Here is a 22265-nt window from a genome sequence, read left to right as displayed (position 1 = left end):
CATGTGTCAGGGATGTGTGTGTGTGTGTGTGTGTGTGTGTGTGTGTGTGTGTGTGTGTGTGTGTGTGTGTGTGTGTGTTGTCGTGCACGTGTAAGCCACTGAAATTGATGTCGCTTCTGAGCATGGTTTTGTGTGTGCGTGTGTAGCATGGGTTTATGTTATTCTGTGCAGAGAGTTGTAACTCTTGAAGGCAGTGTGGTATGGATGAATCATCAGCCCACGTGTGGATGTGAATCTGTGAGTGTGCGCGTGTATAATAATTGTTGATTGCCTGGGTAATAATGCATGCGGTGTGGCGGGTCCGTTTGCGCGTGCATGTGCTGGGAGCTCGCCCTTGGCTATCGAATGTGGCAGCGAATGTTTGGCTGCAGGCGCCTTTTTTTTATGCTACAGCCCACGTCAACGATTCAAAACGCATCTATCTCTGTCCGACCACTATCTGCTGCGCGTGTTATGAAAAATGTCAGCTGTGTTCACAATCGAATTGGTCTGATTGCTCCAAGGTAGCAGAAACCTACTCCGGCGTCACCCAATGTAAAACACGTGCTGTCCAATCGTTGCTCTCTTCTGTTTGGGCGATTTCAATTGATCTGGTATAACCATATAGCCTGGCTCCTTCGGAGGTTTTCTTAAGGATTTATTTCACACGAGGCATAGCGTTTGAGGATTACTATTGTTATTTGTTTAAACGTGATATCGTGGCATCACCCACGGATAACGAGCCCACGGAGTATTTCCCTGCATGGTTTGGTGGCGGCTCTATGGATTCGGAGGAAGTCAACCATGCAGTCGCGTAATCTGACACATTCTGCTCCTCTCTGATGCGGCTGTTCGCTTTCATGTCCAATCCACGTACTTTTCGGTATTTTGATGTTTAGAAGGACCGGGGCTCGCTTCGTTTGCCTTCCCATACGGCCGTAAACCCTACCACGAGGAGTACAAGCGGTGCACTTTAGTCGCACAGGAGAGAATCATTCTGACCGTACCGTTTTATCATCGTTATTTTTTTATTGTTTAGGAGGAAGAATTTAGCCCGCCCGATTGATCGTTGTTTCCCACCTCTAACGCTTTCGGAGTTGAATTATCAACTTGGCAATCGCTGAAGTTCGCGAGGAGCAGAGAAGACCGCGTTGGATTCCGTCCTCGCGCGCTCGGGACCCACTGAAAGACTGTGACCCTAACCGAGGTTCAGACGTGCTGTCGCTTTATTTACTCTTGCCGTTTTTTTTGGGTGGGCAAACTAGACCCAAAGCGCCGTTAATCTCTTTGAAAAATGCTTCTAAATTGCCACTGGTGAGTGTCGGGGTGCTGCAGGGTGCCCGTGACGCAACGTCCATCCCCACCACCACAGACTGTGGGTGAGGAGGAAGAGGGATATAAGGGTGCTGGGGTATAGGCGTAGAAGGGCGTGAACTCTCTACTCAGTAACCTCCTTCCCATTAAAACCCACCAGCCCAGTATTTGTCGTGCACACATCTGTTCCCCCTTGGTAAAGTCATTCCGTCGCCGCCATGGACCTCAAAACGGAGCCGGAAGAAATGGAGTACAAGCAGCCGGTTCCCATTGAAGTTTTCGCCAGCAGGTCCACGCTGCACGGGATCTCGCACATGTTCACTTATGAGCGGATGTGCGTGAAGCGCAGCCTTTGGATTCTATTCTTCTTGGGCTCCCTGGGATTCCTGGTGCTCGTGTGCGTGGACCGCGTGCAGTTCTACTTCCAGTACCCCCACGTCACCAAGCTGGACGAGGTGTCGGCGCCGATGATGGACTTCCCGGCCATCACTTTCTGCAACCTCAACTCCTTCCGCTTCAGCCGCGTGACGCGCAACGACCTGTACCACGCCGGGGAGCTGCTTGCCTTGCTCAACGGCAGGTGTGTGTATATTTTTGTGTTTGTGTGTTTGTTTGTGTGTCTGTGTGTGTGCGTGCTTGCGTACTTGTGCACTCCTTGTATGTTTGTATGGATGTATGTATGTTTGAATGTGTTGAGTGTATTTCCCTAAAGAGTAGTCAGAGACATGTAACACATCTATCTATCACACCTCTTCACATGTCACTATTCTCCAGTGATTGGTCAATAACCTGATAGCCCTACATCCCAGAGGGCTGCCTGTCAAAAAATAAACATTCCTTTTCGATGATAGATAATTACAAACAAAATGTTACCAGTTGATTTAACTACACAATTTACAGAATATTTCAAGTAATTTGGACTTTCAACCTGCATCCCCATGCCCAAACACTACCTTGTTTTTCTGATCAACTGAAAAATGTAAATGTCACTTTGAGGTATTCCTACAAAGTGCTGCCCTCTATCTAACACCTTTCTACCTCACTGTCTCTGTCAGATGCCCCAAAACACACAAAACCTTTTACAGCTCTCTGAGAGAAAATATGCACTGACTTAACCGACTACAGACTGTTTGTGGAAGAAATAGTGTGGAGGTTTGAAGCACTTTGTGAAACAAGACTCTATATTCTATAAACAGGACCTGGCTTATCCAATGACACATGTCGTGTTTTGTTCTTCCCTCAAGGAAACAAGGGTTGTCGAGAGAAACACGCACAGGCTGTAGATCACTATGCGTAGTTGGATGGGGACATGGTGTTTAAGATCATGGGGATGTTGACATCATGAACCAAAGCACTGTTTTAGGTCCGAGACAGGTCACACAATGATTTGACAAGATTTAGATGTCTGGAAATGATTATCAATAATGTGCATATGATGACCTATCGGGAATAGGCTTTTATTTTATTTTATTTTGCTTATTACACAACTCAGAAAATCCTACCGTCATAACTTTCGTGGAATAGGTTAATTTACAGACAGGATAATAAACTTATGATGTGCAACTCCAGATAATAATGTTAAAGTAAATCAGAATATCCCTTTCATAGTGGGATTTATATTGTTATGGACAATCGCTGTGAATGACAAACACTTGAACCATCGTCTGAACCACAACGTTGAAGTGAACAGCAGACCGCACAAAACGACAAAACATAACATCTTGCATTGGGTGTTTTCTTTTGTACTTGAAGTCCCCATGGAGTTCAGTTCAATGTAAGATGGCACTTAGGTGGGGATAGCATAACCATGGTGTGTGCGTGTGTACGGTGTGTATGGATGTATGTTTGTTGAATCTTTTGTTTTAACATGCAACAATTTAATCATGAACTACTGTTCACTTTAGGGAACGGTAATTTCATAAATATCCAATGTGATTCTTCACTTTGTTAACATTTCATCATGGTGTATCCCAATGCGACCACTTCAATAGTAGATGAGCAGTAGAGTGGATCTAAGTAGATTAAAGTAGATCTTTACCCAGCTGAGGACAAGCTATGTGCCATTTACAAACATCCCCCCAGACAAGGGTTAATTTAATTATTTTATCCTCACCTTGTCTGTGATTATTCAGGTTTTGTGAACAATAACGTCCGATCCAAAACCTCTGTGTTTTCTTGGCTCTTTTATTTTATTTTATTATGTACAATTCATACACATATTCTGCATGGTTGACTTGCCCACGTGGCTGGTGTATTTTTAGCGTATTGATCCACACAGGGCTTTGAGAACATAGGCACTTGGCAGGAGTGTATCTGTGTGTCTCATATGAATTTTAAGTCATACCAATATATAGTATATACATTAAAGAAGGCGGATTGCAAAGTCTTGAATTTATGTGTACATGTATGTATATGTACCATACATGCATGCCATGTACACCTTCCAATACCTTTTTTTCATTTTGGCAGAGATATTATCAGTGCAGTCTTTCATTTAGGCCCTTATAACAGACCGCTTTTTAGCAGCTGGGGTTGTTTTCTTTGTAATTGTTATCATTATGAACCAAGCGTTTTGCTCACTGCTTCTGCGTTGCTGAGTGCTTCGCTTTTCATTCTGCCTTGGGCCTCTCACTGGCTGACTGCCCTGTCCGCCCCGAGTTGGAAAAAATTCAACTCAAGAACCAAAAAAAAGCCCAACGTCTTACAGGAGGTGTAGATATACTTTGATTGCTATGCAACAGTAAAAAGATACATCATGCTATTCAGCTTTTTTCTCGGCTTCAACAAAAAGGCAGTGCAGTGCGCTTCGCCTTCAAAGTTTTCTATGCCATCAGGCACTATACTTTCTTGTACTAAAAGCTACTAACAAAGAGTATTTTAATTGTTTTTATCAGCTCCGGTCCAGCAGGTTGTGCTTATAAAGAGATGTACCAAAAGTTTGAAAGTCAAAAGAACAAAAAAATTGAAACGACTAAGACTACAATGAAACATGTCGGGCCTAAGCAGCATCACTTCAAACCAAAGTGACTTTGAAATGAAGATAGAGACTTCTGACTTGGGGTGGAGACTACAAGCAGAAAGCAATTAACTTGTCTCTGGTAAGCTGTGTGCTGAGCAAGGCTTTATCCCTGTATAATTAGTGTTGTTTGTGAAGTTACTTTGCTGTCCCAACGATAACCACTATCCTGCCTTTTTTCACTGTGTTTCTTGTCCCTTGATTCATTTGGCCTGCCGTCCATGCACCCGACCAATTCCTTAGTGACCGTCGCTTTAGTGCTACAGGTCAGTCACGCTCTCAGCGGGGAGGAAAACAAACAACAACAACGTATCAGTTAAGATCCAATTAAGATCCAATTTTATTTTTCAAAACTCTCCTTTTGTACTTATGTCCTCGTTTGTTCAATGTATTTACTCATCCTGTCTGTCAAATATATTATTTCTTCAGATATCAAGTTGCATCAGGACGGCTTTTTGTTTGGTCTCTCAGGGTTATGAGGGGTAGAAAAACATATGAACTTAAACAAAGGAGATAGAAAAACAACACCTGACAAAATGAATGCTTTGACCAGAATCTGTGAGGACCTGACACCATAATCATTTACATAGTTTCATTGACATTAAATAGTTGATATACAAAAACAATATATTATTATTACATAAACAAATGTGAGTGTTTGATTTTTTTTTACCGTTCATTCAGGAAAACAAGCACTTATTAAATCTTTCTCCAGGCAACCATAGCCACACATGGCTCAACTTGAGACTGTCATCCAAGTGTGTTAAATGCTTGCAGCCAGCAGATTTCCCACCAAGAAAATCAATGGCATCTTCCAAATGTGTCTTTTGTGTGTGGCAATTCTACTAAACAGTGCAGAAAATAAAGTAAATCACTTAATTTATTTTTTTGCAGTGAATATAATACCAACGTGATGATTAGTAAATGAAAGGTCATGTTGATTTTGTAAATTGTAATGTTGTGTGTTGTGAATCAGAGAGGCACTTATTTAGCATAGACCTTAAATTGTGCCGTTAGTGGTTCTTAGCTGGCCCACTAATTTGTACCAAAAGCAGTAGGTCTAAAGGTAAAAAAAAAAAGATCTGTGCGTTATCTCTGTTTATATCTAATCCATATACACCCTGAGTAGTGTTGGGATTCAAGGTCTGAACTAGGGAAAGACCTAGACTATTACGATGTCATGGTCAAATGTGTTTTTTATGGTCATTTCCAAAGACATTATTCTGCTTTGGAACCATGCCCATTTCTTCTCTCTCTTTAAATCAGTAACTGGTGCGATGCATGTAGAAGGCTGCAGGGTACTGATCCTTGCCTTGGCTTTTAGATCTAATCCGATCTAATCAATCAGAACAAGTATAGTTGAGTAATGGTAAGTGGAGGGCAAGGTTTGATTATACGCTAGTAAGATGGCACTAATGCAAAGTGCTTTTTTATTTATTTATTCTCTCTCTTGTATACATGCAGACGCTATTAATATATTACTACTTTGTAAAACAAAGTCATTTGCATTTAAAGTGTGATTGCTGTGTATCCGAGAGTCCAAAATATGGATAGGGAGACATATTGCAGTTTAGCGATGAGATCAGGGCCCTCATAGACTGCATGTCGTGAAGACCCATCCTTGATAGATGTCACATTATAGAATAGCTTCCCTCCAACATTGCAGTTTGTTCGGAGAGTTGCATATTTTTGATCTAACGCTCTCACACTCTTTTGCGGTGTGGTTTTGAGAAATTAGTGGATATTGTGTTCATAATAGCCAGTCTCAAGTGCATTTGCATTCGTGTGGCGGTATTTAATATTTATTTTCTGGTGCTAAGATATGAGAGTTGAATTGACGGTGGGTTCAGCCTCACCCCTCCAAATGAAATCAGTAATATAAAATGAGACCGCGAGAATCTTTGAGTTTGCCTGCTGCCTGTGTGCACTGTGCAGTACACCGGCAATAATACCGCACACCGGGCTAGATGGAGAAGATATAACCTGATTGTCCCAAAGGAAATTTGTTTTGGACACGCAACTGTATCGGACATTCAATATTTCTACGCATACATTTCATGCAGGACGGCCAATATAATGGCTAAGACAAAATGAACTGAAGCAACTCATATGTCATCAGACAAAATAGGGTTTATTATACATGTGCTGCTTCTGAATGGTGGGGGACTGGTTAGGCCTCTACCTGAGAACAGGGTCTTGTTGTAGGTGTAAGACATGCCATCATTTCAGTTGATCATCATCGCCGACGACATAATTGTTATCGTCATTGTCATCATCATCACCATCATCATCATCATCTGAGGTCTGACTGTGAAGTTGACACAGAGGAGTTATATTTTAGATTTCCTTCCAAGTGGAACTCCTACAGCTGAAAAAGGTACTTAAAGATGGTGGAATATATGAGTGAGACTTACAAAGCCAACAGGCATTTGCTGTCTCCACACTGATGGGTATAGGTTCGTTGAATGTGTAGGAATGTGTAGAAGAAGAAATGTGTATATTATATATTGTGGCAGACGCCAGGGGGGAGTGAGGGGAGTGGTAGGTCTGGCAACCTGCTGGCTCCACCCCCAAGCCATATATGGACTTCCTCACTTAACGAGGCGAGCCTGGGGATCATTAAGCAGGGGTGCTTGGGCTTAAAGGAGGTAGCAACCGACAGACAGGGGCTGTTTCCCAATGTCAAGGAAGCATGCTCAACGGCCGCCCTTTTAAGGACGCTACGTCATAGAACGCCGACAAGCACTGTTCCAATGTTGAGGACACTCGAAAGCCGCGCCATTTTTGCGTCCTTTGTTTTTGAGAATTCCGAGATTTTTCAAGGATGCATCGCTGCATCCTAGACGAGCCAAAACTACCCACAATCCTCTGCGTTCACTGGGCGGGTTCTTGAAAATGGCAGAGCAGTACACGTTCAAATGAAGTGAAGTTATATTATTATTATATAGTTTTCAGAAATATTTTGTGCCGTATTGCTTTTTATAGATTCATCATGTTAATGCAGATAATCAAGCCTAAAGACCTGTGCCACTTTTCAAACGTTTTTGCAACTTAATGATACGTTGCTATATTTTGCATGGACGTAGCTGGTGTTAAATACCACTGTCAATTTACTCGCTCACAAGATTACATTATTTAAGTATACCTATTTATGTTTGTGTTGAATAATTTTTTTAGGGTCAGCCCAGTAAACGGAGGCTTTTGTGCGCCTTAAGCCCAGTTCAGACCAAAGATTCACCTTGCAACGGCTTGCAACGAGACGGTTTAGGGTGGCGCACAAACATTTGTTTACCGGTGGAAGGGATAGTGCCACTATTCAATGTTGTAAAATTAATGCACAACCGATCATTTGCAATGTTTGTAATTTTGAATGAACGTATATAATTGTATTTTATATGATATACTTATGTGTTCAAAGCACTGGTAGATTGTAGGCATATATGAATGAATGAATCGGATCAGTTAAATAATATATCCAAATAAATACATGTTTATCATCTCTTTCTTTGTCTTTTTCCCCCTGCATAATAGTAATCAACCGTACTGTAAATGTGATGCATGAATTAAGTTCTCAGACATTTTCACTTAATTTTATAAAAATTGAATGGATTTTCCTTTTAATAAAGACGATTCGATCAACCGCAACAAAGCTTTTGTGACTTCCCCAAAAGAGGCTCCATGCGAAGGAGACATGACCGCATTCATAACAGACAAAAGTCAAATAAATATTGATCAGCTTGATTGCTGCCATGTTTTATTCATAAGCGCACATGTGTTTACAAGCGGACAGGCAGTATTAAAAAGCGGAAACGGAAGCGCTTCCACACTACCAAGTCGTTCCAAAGTCTGAACGTTACAAACGCTAGGAAGCACTCGAGCTAGCACTCTAGTCTCATCTCCATAGGACGCGACTAGCAAGGACGCGTCCTAGCAAGGCTGCAGCCTTCACTTTGGGAAACAGCCAGGGGGAGCTGGAGTTGGAAGAGGAGCTAGGGCTAGCAGAGGACAGGCAGGATCTGTGTGATCGCCTGGAAGCACGGAACGCCCTGAGAGAGAGAGACAGGTGGAAGGTGTTGGACGGACTGGAACACATAGAAGGTGGATGACCCTTTTCCCACCCTGGTTTTCATTTACTCGGTAAATAAACCATTCTGCACTGGAACTGCTGTGTGTTGTGTCATAATATCTGTTCAACTTGGTAGCGTGGAAACCCCACACCCACTGGCCCGCTACAATATGTATGCATGTATGTATATATTGTATAGTATAGTCATAGTTTAGTGTTGGCAACACCAGGTGTAGCATTTAGTATTGCAACTATGTGAGCCTCAAGAAAACTTTAAATACATCTGCTGACGGCCCAAAGGGAATATATTTTAGTAAGTGCTGGATTTGTCGAGAACTTTGGAGTTTACAGAGTGCGACCTGTGCTGTGGTTGTCAAGGTGATTTGTTAAGGGGAAGTGTGCGTGTTTTCCCTCAGTGGCCCCCACCTGAGGGAGCGCCATTGTGCCAGAGTTCTCCTGTCTTCATTAAAACCAAATTCCCCGCTCCGCTAATGGGGAAGTCAAGGTGTTCATTCATTCTGGAGGATAACACACTGCAGGCAACCCTATCCCTTGGATTGTGTGAATTCAATTAAGGGCGTAATTGAATAATTAGCTCAGATTTATGAAAATGATGTGACGATTGTTTTGTCACACGGCTTGGGTTTTTATCACGCATTGTTAGTGGCACGGTTCTTAAACTGAGAACAGCAAGTGCGATTTTGTTTTCCTTTTCTTTTCTCCCCAGCGCTACCAAGTTCATATTAAGTGCTTGATGGCGTGCCCTACCTGTTCAAAAACCCACCTTGAGAATCAGAATGTGTTTCTGAATTGGTTCCTTTTAATCCGTCCCTGCAATACCCCCCCCCCCCCCCCCCCCCCCCCACCCCCAAGGTGGTGAGACCATGCAGAGGCTCTTTTTCGTTGATTCGCCTCGCTCACTGACGGAAAATTAAAGTGCCAGCGGCCCCCTAATCCAATTTGGTCCCCCCCCCTCCCCCCCCCCCCCGTTTGCATGGGGAGAGCACGGTGCCTTGCTCTTGGGAGCAGTGGCAGGGCGATATTAAAGAATCCAGCCTCAGAGTGCCGTGATTGTATCTGCTTCGGCTAAAGTCTCTCGGTTCGCGGATCCGGGCACCGCGTCTTAAGTACTCTCCTGGCAGCTTTATGTCGTTTGAAGACGCGAGCTGGAGGGACACAATTCAATTAATTTCCCAAAACCAAACCACAACAGGCTAGTCTTCCTATTAGAGAACGGCAGTGCGGCCAAGCGGATCACGGGCAGACGGCAGTGGCAAAATAATCATACAACATCCCCCCCCCCCCTCTTTTTGGTTAAAGATGTACCTTTGTGTTCACACAGAGTTCATTGCTCTCAAAACGAACTGACAGGGAGGAAACAAAACACCAAACCACGTGCACATTACCCGTGGTATGGGCACGTGGTTTGGTGTTTTTCTCCAAAAGGAGGAGAATTACTCGTTTGGAAAGCCTTAAGATTCATATTGCTGCCCACATTGTGCATTGTTAATGTGTGGAGGGTATCATTTGTACAGTGATGAGAGATTTGTGAGGGACCTTATTCACGAAAATATAACCCAGTTGGAGCACCACACTCGCCTTAATGCAGAACTGTGATCTGTATAAACTGTAGCTGCAACAGAAGGGAATGTTGGAACAAGAAAAGAAAAGAAAAAACATAACTAGCCTGTTTTGGCTTCACGAAATGTTAATATTTTCATCTTGTAAAGCAACATTATGTTGTACAAACACAAAATAATTGAATGGTAGAAACAATTGTCTATACTATAAATAGAACTTTACATTTTCTGAAATGTCTAACCTTCCTCTCACAATGGTAGCTGAAGCATTTAACGTCTGCTGTATAATAGGCTAGGACGTTGTTACAAGTGTTATAGATTTAAATAGAGGGGAATATAAAGAAGGGGATAACATTGAAGCGCATGAGCATGTGATCACACAGGTCACTGCAATTCGAAATTAAGGTTGGACAAGTGCAAGGTTTCAGTTAAGGAAACGTTGATCAGCGGATTCGTGAAATTACCTCCACTTTTTAATGCATCTCTACATTAACGAGTTAGCGCTATCGTGCGTCTTTGGTTAACGCAGTCACCACCGCAGTATACTTCAGCACCTTCGCGGGCTGTTTCCCCACCCTCAGTCCCCCCCACAGTTCAGACCGTTTCAGTTTGATGACGATATTGTCTGAATCCCTTGAAACTCGTGCACGGCACAATAACGGCAATCTTCCACCGGCGATGCATGCCCCTAGCCCCTACGACTTGACATGAAGCAAAAACTGATTGCCACCTTGAGTGCAAATGATGAGAACATTGGAGAGCAAAGGTCTATTCTGTTCTCCTCCTAAATGATAGTGCTGATTGTGTCGTACCGAAATGCAATACCGAGTATTGCGTTTCGTTCTGTTTGCAACGGGTAAACAACAATTGTCGCTTCGGCAGACCATGTCTTGGAATGGCACTCAAGTGAAAAATATGATCCATTGCTGAATTTATGCAAAAGGAACGTGTGTTGAACAAAGTTTTATATTCAAAGGAGATGTTTTCACCCATGCCCAATTTTACATTGACGGGTATCGTGGTCCTTCTTAATAAAAATCGATTAAAAGGAAATATTTATCCAATACAAGCGTGGCTCCTTATCTCAATGCAATTTGTATCTTTATGTCTGACTCTCGCAAAGACTGACGGTCTCTATCAACACCGTCACCATCAAGCTTTGGGTGGCGGTGGCGGTGGCAGGGGGGGTGGCAGGGGGGGTGGGGGAGATGAACGTTGCTCTTTTGTCTGTACAACGCTCTCCATGGGCGCCCGCCTGCGTCTTACCGAGGCAGGGCCAGGCTATTTAATGAAGGTTAATTAGAGCCAGAGTGGGGTGGTGAGCAGGTGGTAGAGCCAGTGTGGCTTGGCAGACGAAGGTACGCAATGAATAACTTCCCCAGGATTTGTTTTCTCCCTCTCTTTCTGTCTGTGTCTGTGTCTGTGTGTGTGTGTGTGTGTGTGTGTGTGTGTGTTGCAGGCATAATATACTACCACCGCTACTCAGAGCTTGAAGGGGGGGGCTGGGGTTAACACTCCCTGCTTTTTAAATGCACGATATGATTGTGTTTTGCACGTCAACATAATTGGACCATATGGTGGATAAATTGTTAGTGAACTGAAAGCTAAATTGCACCCATCTTCAAGTAAGTGTTGGAGGGCTCTCCAGTTTGATTACAGCATTAGAACCCATGCATGCCTTTACCGTCTAAAAGCACTGCTCTTTGAGCCTGTCAATGTTTAATTATACCACAAAATACAGAGCCAAATGGTCTTTGTGGGGAAGAGAAATACAGCATTTATGTTGGATTTCTTGCCACGTTTACCCTGCCCATCACATTTCACAATAACAGGATACGTCGTGAACAAAAATTGATGTTTGATCTAAATTGATCTGCTACAAAATAACAAGATAAAAGTTTTTTTGCGGGATTGAATGGGTCAGTCATTCTGTCTGTCTGTCTGTCTGTCTGTCAGTCTGGAAAAGAGTAACGGTATCATCAGCGTATCTACCATGGCAATACATGAATCAAATCGTTTCATATTGATAAATAAAAAAAATAATGATATGAAATGTTTTTGTTGGTGTTTTTCCTCAGGACATCTTAATTATCATCAGAAGTTAATAATTCATAATTAATAATTGTGTACATTTTGTGTAATACAGCAAATGAAGTTCAGCATAAATTATGTTACAGTGGGTTAATTATGCTGGATGAACTTACCCATGTATTTATTATGTCTTATTATTACTCAACTGGTCTGTCTGTCTGTCTGTCTGTCTGTCTGTCTGTCTGTCTGTCTGTCTGTCTGTCTGTCTGTCTGTCTGTCTGTCTGTCTGTCTGTCTGTCTGTCTGTCTGTCTGTCTGTCTGTCTGTCTGTCTGTCTGTCTGTCTGTCTGTCTGTCTGTCTGTCTGTCTGTCTGTCTGTCTGTCTGTCTGTCTGTCTGTCTGTCTGTCTGTCTGTCTGTCTGTCTGTGCATATTTGTGTGAGTCTCTGCAATTCAGTATCAGCCATAACCACTTATAAGCACAATGTAGTCACCATTTCAAAGTGTTAACTGAGTTGTGTGTGGTGGTTCTTAAGCTATTATATTCGTAGGCTTATAACAAGCATAATCAGCATATCAACGATAACACAGAAAGTAGGGTGAGCGTGAGCAACCATTCTCAATGTGTCGACTTTTCCTGAACTCAAATAAATACAAAAGCCACATTAAGCAAGTGAAATTCCCTGAATCTGTAGTTTTTATATGTAATATATGTACTCTGTATATTTATGTGATATATACATATAAATATATGATACTTTATATGTGATATATATATATATATATATATATATATATATATATATATATATATATATATACACTATATAAAAAGGAGTTTGGCTGGTGTTTACTGTTCAATAATTACTGATTACAGCTTTGTGTGTGTGCGTGCGTGCGTGTGTGTGTTTGTGCACATGCGCGTGTCTCTGTACACAGTTGTGCATGCATATTTATTGTGGGTAATGAACATAAAACACTTGCTCACAACACCATGCATGTCCTTAGTCAAGGATAAAAAATGAATGAATAATAAAATTCCACAGTGTGGTACAGAAACGTCCCTGCAATTAAGCGCCACGGGGCAACGACCTTGTTTTGAATCACAGTGTTCCCGATTCCAAACTTTTTGGTTACCTTTTATTGAGTTTTAGATGGAACACGACACAGGGAATTAGATTCGGGCCTCTGGGAACACTGCTATGGAAGTCCTCTGTAATTGTACGGTGTAACATTAGAGTAGGGCTCGTGGGCGCGCTGTGGATGAACCCTGCATAGCATTCAGCTCGTACCGTTTTGAGGACCGGTTGTGCATAGTGTACCTCAGTACTTTCCCCTTTCCATCACTAAATAGTTATACGCGATGATGATGATCACATGCTGGGCTTTCCTATAGTAAGACAAAATCAAGTTAGACATTTGCAAATTGTGAGGAAAACCATCAACCCACACAAGCTGAAGGCTCCTAACCCTTTTATCCCGACTCCCCTGGCCCCGGCCTTAGGTACGAGATCCGCGACACCCACCTGGTCGAAGAGAACGTGCTGCAGGTGCTGAAGGAGAAGGCGGACTTCGACAGCTACAAGCCGCGGCCGTTCAACATGCGCGAGTTCTACGACCGCACGGGCCACGACATCAAGGACATGCTCCTGGCCTGCCACTACCGGGGCTCCGAGTGCAGCGCCGAGGACTTCACAGTGGTGAGTGGGGACCTGGTGGGGATGGCGCTGGTTGCGCACCTCAAGGTGTTTTTACACCCTTATCCGACAAACGCAGACAAACCAACCAACCAACTTCGAGCAAGTGTGCCGGAACCCATTGGTGGTTGATGGTTTTATTTTTCATTTTGTTGTTGGGTTTGTGACTTGCCAAACGTTCTGAAGTTGTGCGTCGGTGTGTCCATTCCTGTTATGGACAACAGGGGGACCACTGATCAGCTGTGGCACCGGCCCCGCATCTCTTAATGCAACACAGTGCAGTCGATGTTGAAGGGTTTAGCATCTACTCTCTGCTGCTGACCGCAAAAAAATAACCATTTCCGATGTTTGCTTTTGGGCGACTCTCACTTTGTGGGAGATTTATGAGCTGGCACCTTTCCCCGGGAAAGTAAAGCAGGCTAAGACATAATAATGGACTGATTTCCTTTTTCTTTTTCTTTTTTATTTTAAGCAGTCATAACTCTTGGTGACACCCCCGCTCTCAGCCACCTTCACCGTGGCACGTTGCGGGAGGAGAGGGCGAGAGAGAGGGAGAGAGAGGGGGGCGGAGAACAATAGCGCAATAGTGTGAACGACTCGCATCTCGGCAGCCAGTGTCGTGTTGTGATTGTGAAACACAAAAGACCCAGGTGTTCCTAGCCAACATATGAGCCTGTACAGGAGGCTCACTAACTCCCCCCCCCCCCCCCCCCCCCCCCCACGTCTCCAAACAGTAAGAGACGACAAGAGCTAATCAAGCAATTTTTTGTATTCAAAATCCTTTTGCATGGCAGTGTTGTGTGTGTGTGTGTGTGTGTGTGTGTGTGTGTGTGTGTGCGTGTGTGTGTGTTCGTATGTGCGCGACGCGTATCAGCCACAGATACTGAACACCTCTTCTTCACTCATCTTCCCTTTACATTGGCTCTTGGTTCTGTGAATGCTCTTAAATCAACAATAGGTGTACAAGTAATTTGCTCTGCCATGCATCGTTTCACAAAGTCATAGTTATTTCAAGAAAGCGGGAAGATATTGCCAAAGGCCCGCTTTCTTCGCACAGTTAATTTGTTCTTGCGGTAGAAGAGGATCTTTCTTTTATTAAACTGCTTGTTGTCACCATTAGAATTGTACCGTGATGTTTTTTGCCTTTTAACTGTTTGCTGAAATTTCCAATTTCAAAAACGCCTGTTGTCTTAACTTTTATATTGAAAACAAAGTGACATTTCATCTTGAATAATGAATTGAATTCATCCTCACACAAAGCCTAATGAGACACACAGGAGAAACTCCCTTAATTTAAAGCCCCTTTGTTGCCAAAGTAATTTGATTTGTTTCACAGAATTTGATTTAATTTCCAGTCTCTCTTTCTTTGTCTCTTACTTTCTTTCCTCCTGTCTACCTTTCCATCTGACTCCCGATTGGGATCTAAGGGTCCTCGCTCCTCCTCTTTTATTTTTGTCATCTTACCCCGTGTCCCTCACTTTTCTCTTCATAACTCTATCCTTTTAGACACTTTCCAACTTCTGTCTCCCTTTGTTTTCCTCTGGCTTTCCTATCCACCAGTGCCCCCCTCCACTGAATCAGCGTATCCCAGGGCCAAAAGAGAGCCATAAAAACCCATGCTGAGTGTTTACGATGGCTGGGCCAGGCTGGGCTGTCCTTAACAGGGTGGTGACCATGAGATGCAGCCTATGGTGGCACATAATGCATACACAGAGTCCTACCCCCCCTGCAAAGGCTGCGTGTTGTTGTTTATTCAATGGTCTCACAGAGCCAGACTTTCCGTAAAGGCAAGTCTGGGACGCAGTGTTGATTAACTGTCGAGAACGCCCTACTTGTCTTGAAGAGGTTTTGATTGACATGCAATTATGACCAACCATCGACCGCACGTCGGGAACAGTCCTTCTAAAGAGAACTGTGGTAAAACAAACGTGATTTAAAATGTGATTTACAACAATGGGTCGGCGAGCCGAATACACCCACGGATGTAAATGTAATGAATAAACTTTTCTTACGTTCCTTGGAGACGCTGCACGGCGTGACTTGCTCTATTTATAGGATGTACAGAAGCATGATGATGTAATGTGAAGGAACGGAAGAGACTAGCGCCCGCTAAATAATAATCCTATGTGGATCACAAGAGTTAGGAGGCCTCAGTCACAGCAGGGCGTTTAAAGGGGTGCCCTCTCTGGCTAACAGTGGAGAGCCCACAGTGTTTAAGAATCAAGCTGTTCCCAAATTGTGGTGGAAGACGTGGCCAGACTCCACCACATTTGTTTTCTAAACTTCTCTCCATTAGGTTGGCGCAGTCCTAATGCACTCACATCAGGTTAATAGGGAGTCCAGTTGGTTATCTAACCATCTATCTTTTGATGGATGCAGAGACTGGGACCGGCTTCTGCGAAGCAACTACTGTATCACTAATGATTTTTATAGCCGTTTCAGGTCCAAGGCTAGGTGTTGAAGAATCCATGAGCCTTGCTACCAGAAGCAAAGGCTGTTGCTGTAAGGGCGAGAAACAGAATGACAAAAAATAGCTACTTAGCCCTTACCTGTCAATGGAAAGGCTGTGACTGCACACACTCTCCACCATAAATTATATGTATGGATGTGACAAAGGTTTCTCTCTCTCTCTATTTGACAGAAAGATCTATTATTTTGTCTCTCCATTTCTTTGACCTCATACCATTAGCTAATTGGTTGTGGTTAAGGAATATAAACGCTACAGTTAAAAGCATAGCCTCTGTTCTGTTGCTGAAGGAGATAATGAAAGATAATGGCCAAAGGAAAATGTGAAGACTCATTCATTTCCCTGACCAAGACTTCCTGTGTTTATGTGGATAGGGGTGGAAGCTCGTCACCTTTCCGCGAAAATTCAGTTTTTCCCGAAAATAGGGCATCCAAGGGAATTGCGTAGATCTGCAAAAACAATATTGGGGGTGGGGGGCGGGGTCTACGTCTCATCAAAGTCATCAACGAGTACTAGGCAATGAAAGGCAGAGAAGGATTCAGGACTTTGCCGTGATGTTGATGCTCTGATGGCTAAACTCTGCTGCTACTCGTTTGCTCGTGGAATATTGATAATTTTATTGACAATTTAGATTGTTTTCAGTGAGCTATTAACAAGGTAACATGGTTAACTTTATTTGCTTTTTTGTTAACATTGCTCATGCTGCTCTAGAAACAATATTTATTATAATTATTTTTATTAATCATTTTTAATCTTTCTGAATTTATTATACATTTTATAAAAATAGCAAGGCAGGGAGCCTGCAGTGGATTCAGAGGAGGACAACCAAGCCACAGTGAGGCACATAGCTGCTCAAGCACAAGTAATGTGCTTTGGTAGGGTGGACTGGAGTTCAGGGGCAGGGGCGGTATTGTGTGTTACTTATATTTTATTTATTTGTCATTCCACCTAATAAATACATCTTTAAAATTCGTACGGATGCGCGTTGTTCTTATTGTTAGCACTGCTTCATATACTAGGTCTGTATATCACTAAAAGGCTTTTATGTTTCACTTAAACAGAGCTTGTTTAAAAATATGTAGCATGAATTGTAGGAAGGGGCCTTATAAGGCGCAACACATGGCTCATTCACTTTGTTTCTGACGAAATGAGTCACCTTTGCGCGCACGTGTGTGTTTGTGTGTGTCTAGAAACAAGTTGCGGTATATTTGGTGGGGAGTATAAGCCTACAGTACACAGTGTCACTGGTGAGCCGTCTGCCTCCACATAAAAGCCTGATACATGATGGATGATTGATGTTGCAACCTACAAGTCGGAGCCTCTGGAGTGTCCAGACCCCCACGCCCCCACAGCTGGCTCTCATCAAATGTGTGAGCTCTGAAGTTTAAACAAGTTGAAAGGGATAAAAAGTTAAATGAAGACACACAAGAGAGGAGTAAAAAGAGGAATGAGTGAAGCTCATCAAAACAAAGAAACGAGGGCAAGTGATGATAGTGTGTGTGTGTGTGTGTGTGTGTGTGTGTGTGACAGTTACAAAGCTCAAATGACAAATCCTACAGCAATGACTTGAATGCACGAAGGCAGAACTTAATTAGATAACCTGCTTCAATAACAAGCTTATGGTAGCTCAACATCTCTGCGGGAAATGCGTCATATTATTTGGAAAAGATAATTGCATTAGATCATTTTGCAGATCATTTTGAATTTTGAAGCATATGAATTTATTCATCCATGTGCTAGTCTCAACACATTTGAGTTATGTTGATGGGGGGGAATGTTTGAAATGAAAATGAATGAAATTACAAAATATAAGAAGGGTGTTCACTGGAATTAGCATTAAACAGCTGTTTGCATGCATCGTAATGGTTGTACTTGGCAGGATACTCGAGTAGTAGGGTTACAGGGTCCCACAACGTCCTACAGAATTGTCCTGATTACAGGTATTGGACAGAATGTCCTATCCGTCTCTCTCCCCCCCCCCCCCCCCCCCTTGCTCCGCTAGTGTGAAGTGGAACTGCCTGCTAATTAGATTTGATCAATAGACAAAGCTTGTTTGAGGCAGCAGCTCCTGGGATCATATTTCATAAACACTATGGAATGTCCCGTTACAGTCTCTAGGGTCTTCTCAGATCGTAAACGCTACACTTAACCAGTCACTTAAGTGTGGGCTTCGTCTTGCTTTCCGTCTTTACCTTAGTTTTTCCTCTCGCCGGCTTGAAATTGACAGCGCTCTGCTTAATTAAGCTTTGATTGAAGCTACTGGCTTCCCAGCTCAAATCCACTGCTAATTATTTTAATTATATTGAGTATGTAAATGTGATGGATGGTATTACCGGGGAGGAACTTCACTTTGAGTTTCCTGTCAGGGAATCAGATGTTAGAAAATACATTTGTCAGCTGTTTCCACAATCTGAAGAGATATAAGATATATATATATATGTATATATATATGCATAGAGCCATGTGTTAGTTTCACCCAACATGTCAAAACTGATCATTCGTCCCATCAGTTTTTTGGCAAGACAATTCCAAAACCCTTGAGGGACAAATCAATTCCTTATTACTGAAGTGCCCATAGACAGGGATCAATTATACCATTGCTGAGTAATGGATCTACCCCTGATGAAACAACAGGAGCTCTTTGCTCGGTTACTTCACAGCGAGCTTCGTATGAGGCAATTTACATCAGAAATAACATGCGATCTGTATCGGGCCAACGGAAGGGGGCTATGTATTATGCATGCTAATGCAAAATGGAAGCGCAACACAGCTTGCATTGTGAGGCGAATGTGTCCAAGCAGTGCTTGAAGCCCTCTCCACCCGGCGTCAACTCACGGGCTCTCCAGCGTGCTTACCTCGGCGATACATCATTTATGCCCGGGGGGAACCTCCTGAGATAATCACGACTGCTAATTGTGGCGGTGGTGGATCTTCTCAGATTTACCAAATGACTGTGGCTGCTATCTTCTTACCGGTCGGTGTTTCTCTTTGACTCGGCCGCTGCAGTGATCTAATTACAACCCACCGTGCACAGTGCCTCACCAGGACTGTCTGTTTGTGCTGCTTCCTGGGAGAAAAACAGTTTAAAACGAGCCGGCATCCAAGTGTGTGACACATCTCCCTGTGGCTGTGATGATGATTCTGGCAGCGGGCCTGTGTGTGTGTGTGTGTGTGTGTGTGTGTGTGTGTGTGTGTGTGTGTGTGTGTGTGTGTGTGTGTGTGTGTGTGTGTGTGTGTGTGTGTGTGTGTGTGTGTGTGTGTGTGTGTGTGTGTGTGTGTGTGTGTGCTGTTGTCCTCCACCCGTCTAGTTTCAGCAAGGCTGCAGTTGAAAGGCGGCCCGAGTCTGTGTTACAAGGAGCATGCAGGGAAACGACGTGAATTTGTGATGCAGTGCCGGAGTACAGCTCCTCGCCCGAGGTGGTTTGGCAGTGTTTGTTTTGGTCAAGAACTAAAAGACACGCCGTCCTCATTTGAATGCTTTGCGTTCGGGGAGGAAAGCAAACACGGAGTTACATTGTGTACTGGAGTGGGTCTCATTCTCTTTGAAGGGTCAATGGCCAATGTGTCCGGCAACCACGGGTTACCACTCTCGCGGACGGTAGGCAGAGTGCCTTTTTAGCCCTGCCTTACCCTTCATCATTCTGGTGGTATCATGCCCCTCCCCTCTGTCAGGGACCCCTGAGTGAGAGAGTGAACAACACACCCCAGCCATGTGCAGGCAGACCTGCAGCCCTTGAGTTGATGTGGTGATCACACTCTGCAAACGGAACCCCTGCACCCCACACTCTGCTTGCAGGAGGAAGGACCCCAGATACACACCCACTCGGCGCCAACACACACGCACACACACGCACGCACGCACGCACACACACGCAGGCATATGCACACTGCCTCTAACGTACATGCACGCAAGCACGCACATACACACAAACCTACAGCCAGACACCTACGCATAAACTCGGACACAGATTGGATATATAATATTGGTCTCAAACAGCATGCAATCGTTGCGTCTTATCTGGGATTTTAATTACAGACTGAGCGAAATCGCGGGGTTATGACAAGATAGACCAGAGGCCTACTGGGGGGGGGATAGGGAGAGGGACAATGGGGGAGAGCGAGGAACGGAGGGACGGGGGATACAGATTGAAGCGCGGCAAGATCTGAGGAACACATTCAATCTGTTTGACCCCATCGTCTCTCCCGTTCTCAAGTAATATTAGAAGAATTTATTTTATTTTTTATAATCGGGCAGCGGAACTAAGCAACACGAGACGGGAGAGAGAGAGGGAGAGAGAGAGCGAGGGAGAGAGCGAGGGAGAGAGAGAGCGAGGGAGAGAGAGAGCGAGGGAGAGAGAGAGCGAGGGAGAGAGAGAGCGAGGGAGAGAGAGAGCGAGGGAGAGAGAGAGCGAGGGAGAGAGAGAGCGAGCGCGAGAGAGAGAGCGCGAGAGAGAGAGCGAGAGAGAGATAGAGAGAGAGAGAGCGAGAGAGAGAGCGAGGGAGAGATAGAGAGCGAGGGAGAGATAGAGAGAGAGAGAGCGAGAGAGAGAGCGAGGGAGAGATAGAGAGAGAGCGAGGGAGAGATAGAGAGAGAGAGAGAGAGAGCGAGGGAGAGAGAGAGAGCGAGGGAGAGGGAGAGAGAGAGCGAGGGAGAGAGCGAGAGAGAGAGAGAGAGAGCTTATCCCTTAAAGAATCAATTAGAAGCGCTTTAGCTGAGATCAGAGGCTGTGAGCGGCCCTGCCGGGGATGCAGGAGCCCTGAAATAGGGGCGATGATGGAGGCCAATAGGGGGGGGGGGGGGTGGCTGTTGTCTGTCTGAGGATCAGAGGTTAACAGTTTACGGAACGATAAATGGAGAGATAAATATACAGTTAGATGGCTTGTAGATGACATGATGGACAGATTGATTAATATATGGATGGACTAATGGGTTGCTAGGTAGATAGATATATCAATAGATGGATAAATAGATGATAGGTAGATTGATTAATTGATAGATTGACATAGATTAATAGGTATATGTGTGAATAGACAGATTGATATATAGATAGATGAATGCCTGCCATACTGGCAGGTGGTGTATGATGTGCTCTGCATGCTCAGTTCCTGCCAGCATGCATGCAAGATGTGTAAGTGCTCAGCTCGCTCCACTCTGCTGCAAAAACACCCATGCAGGGGCCGTGCCGTGCGTCTCGGGTGAGCTATTTAGATCCACACGCAGTCTTCAGGGCCTAATTCAAATAGAGCTAGCAGGTAGCACGCTACCGGCTAACACAGCTAATTTACTTCCCTGGCTCATGTCTCTTCTTCTCTCCTCCTGTCTCCTCCTTTCTTCTATTTTCTTTGTTTCTCGTTTCTCTTCGTTGCTTCTCTTCTCTCTTGTTCCTCCTTGTCGCTCCACTTCTTTTTCCTTTCTTCTCTTCTTCCTTCTCTTGCCCTCCCCTTTCCTCATTTCACCTCTCTTCTCTGTCCTCAATTCTCTTCTCTCCTCGGCTCTCTTCTTTCCTATTTTCCCCTCTTATTTATGCTCTTCTCCTCTCCCCGGTTCTCTGTTTCTCTTCTCTCCTCTTAGTTCTCCTATTCTCCTCTCTGTTGCCCCTCTCTCCTCTTCATTCTCCTCTTCTTCTCTGTTTCTCCTCTCTCCTCTTCGTTCTCCCCTTCTCTCTGTTTCTCCTCTCTCTTCGTTCTCCCCTTCTCTCTGTTTCTCCTCTTCGTTCTCCCCTTCTCTCTGGTTCTCCTCTCTCCTCTTCGTTCTCCCCTTCTCTCTGTTTCTCCTCTCTCTTCGTTCTCCCCTTCTCTCTGTTTCTCCTCTCTCTTCGTTCTCCCCTTCTCTCTGTTTCTCCTCTCTCTTCGTTCTCCCCTTCTCTCTGTTTCTCCTCTCTCCTCTTCGTTCTCCCCTTCTCTCTGTTTCTCCTCTCTCCTCTTCGTTCTCCCCTTCTCTCTGTTTCTCCTCTCTTCGTTCTCCCCTTCTCTCTGTTTCTCCTCTCCTCTTCGTTCTCCGCTTTCTCACTTTCTCCTCTCCTCTTCGTTCTCCTCTTCTCCTCTCTGTTTCTCCTCTCTCTTCTTGTTTCTCCTCTACTCTTATCTTTTCTCTGTTCTCCTCTCTCCTCTTCCCTA

General features: G+C 44.1%; 1 protein-coding gene across 1 annotated transcript in view; it reads left to right on the top strand.

Moving 5' to 3' along the window:
• The first annotated feature begins 407 nt into the window (after positions 1-407).
• Positions 408-22265, top strand: part of asic1b (acid-sensing (proton-gated) ion channel 1b) — a 133427-nt gene continuing 111569 nt past the window's right edge. Inside the window, exons 1-2 of the mRNA XM_060069545.1 lie at positions 408-1873; positions 13489-13684. Coding sequence (XP_059925528.1) covers positions 1512-1873; positions 13489-13684 — 558 coding nt within the window. The 5' untranslated portion in view covers positions 408-1511. The remainder of the gene's footprint in view (positions 1874-13488; positions 13685-22265) is intronic.

This window comes from Gadus macrocephalus, chromosome 13, assembly GCF_031168955.1.
Source record: "Gadus macrocephalus chromosome 13, ASM3116895v1".
NCBI lineage: Eukaryota > Metazoa > Chordata > Actinopteri > Gadiformes > Gadidae > Gadus > Gadus macrocephalus.
The sequence above is the reverse complement of the archived record's forward strand: the minus strand, read 5'-3'. Positions and strand labels throughout refer to the sequence as shown.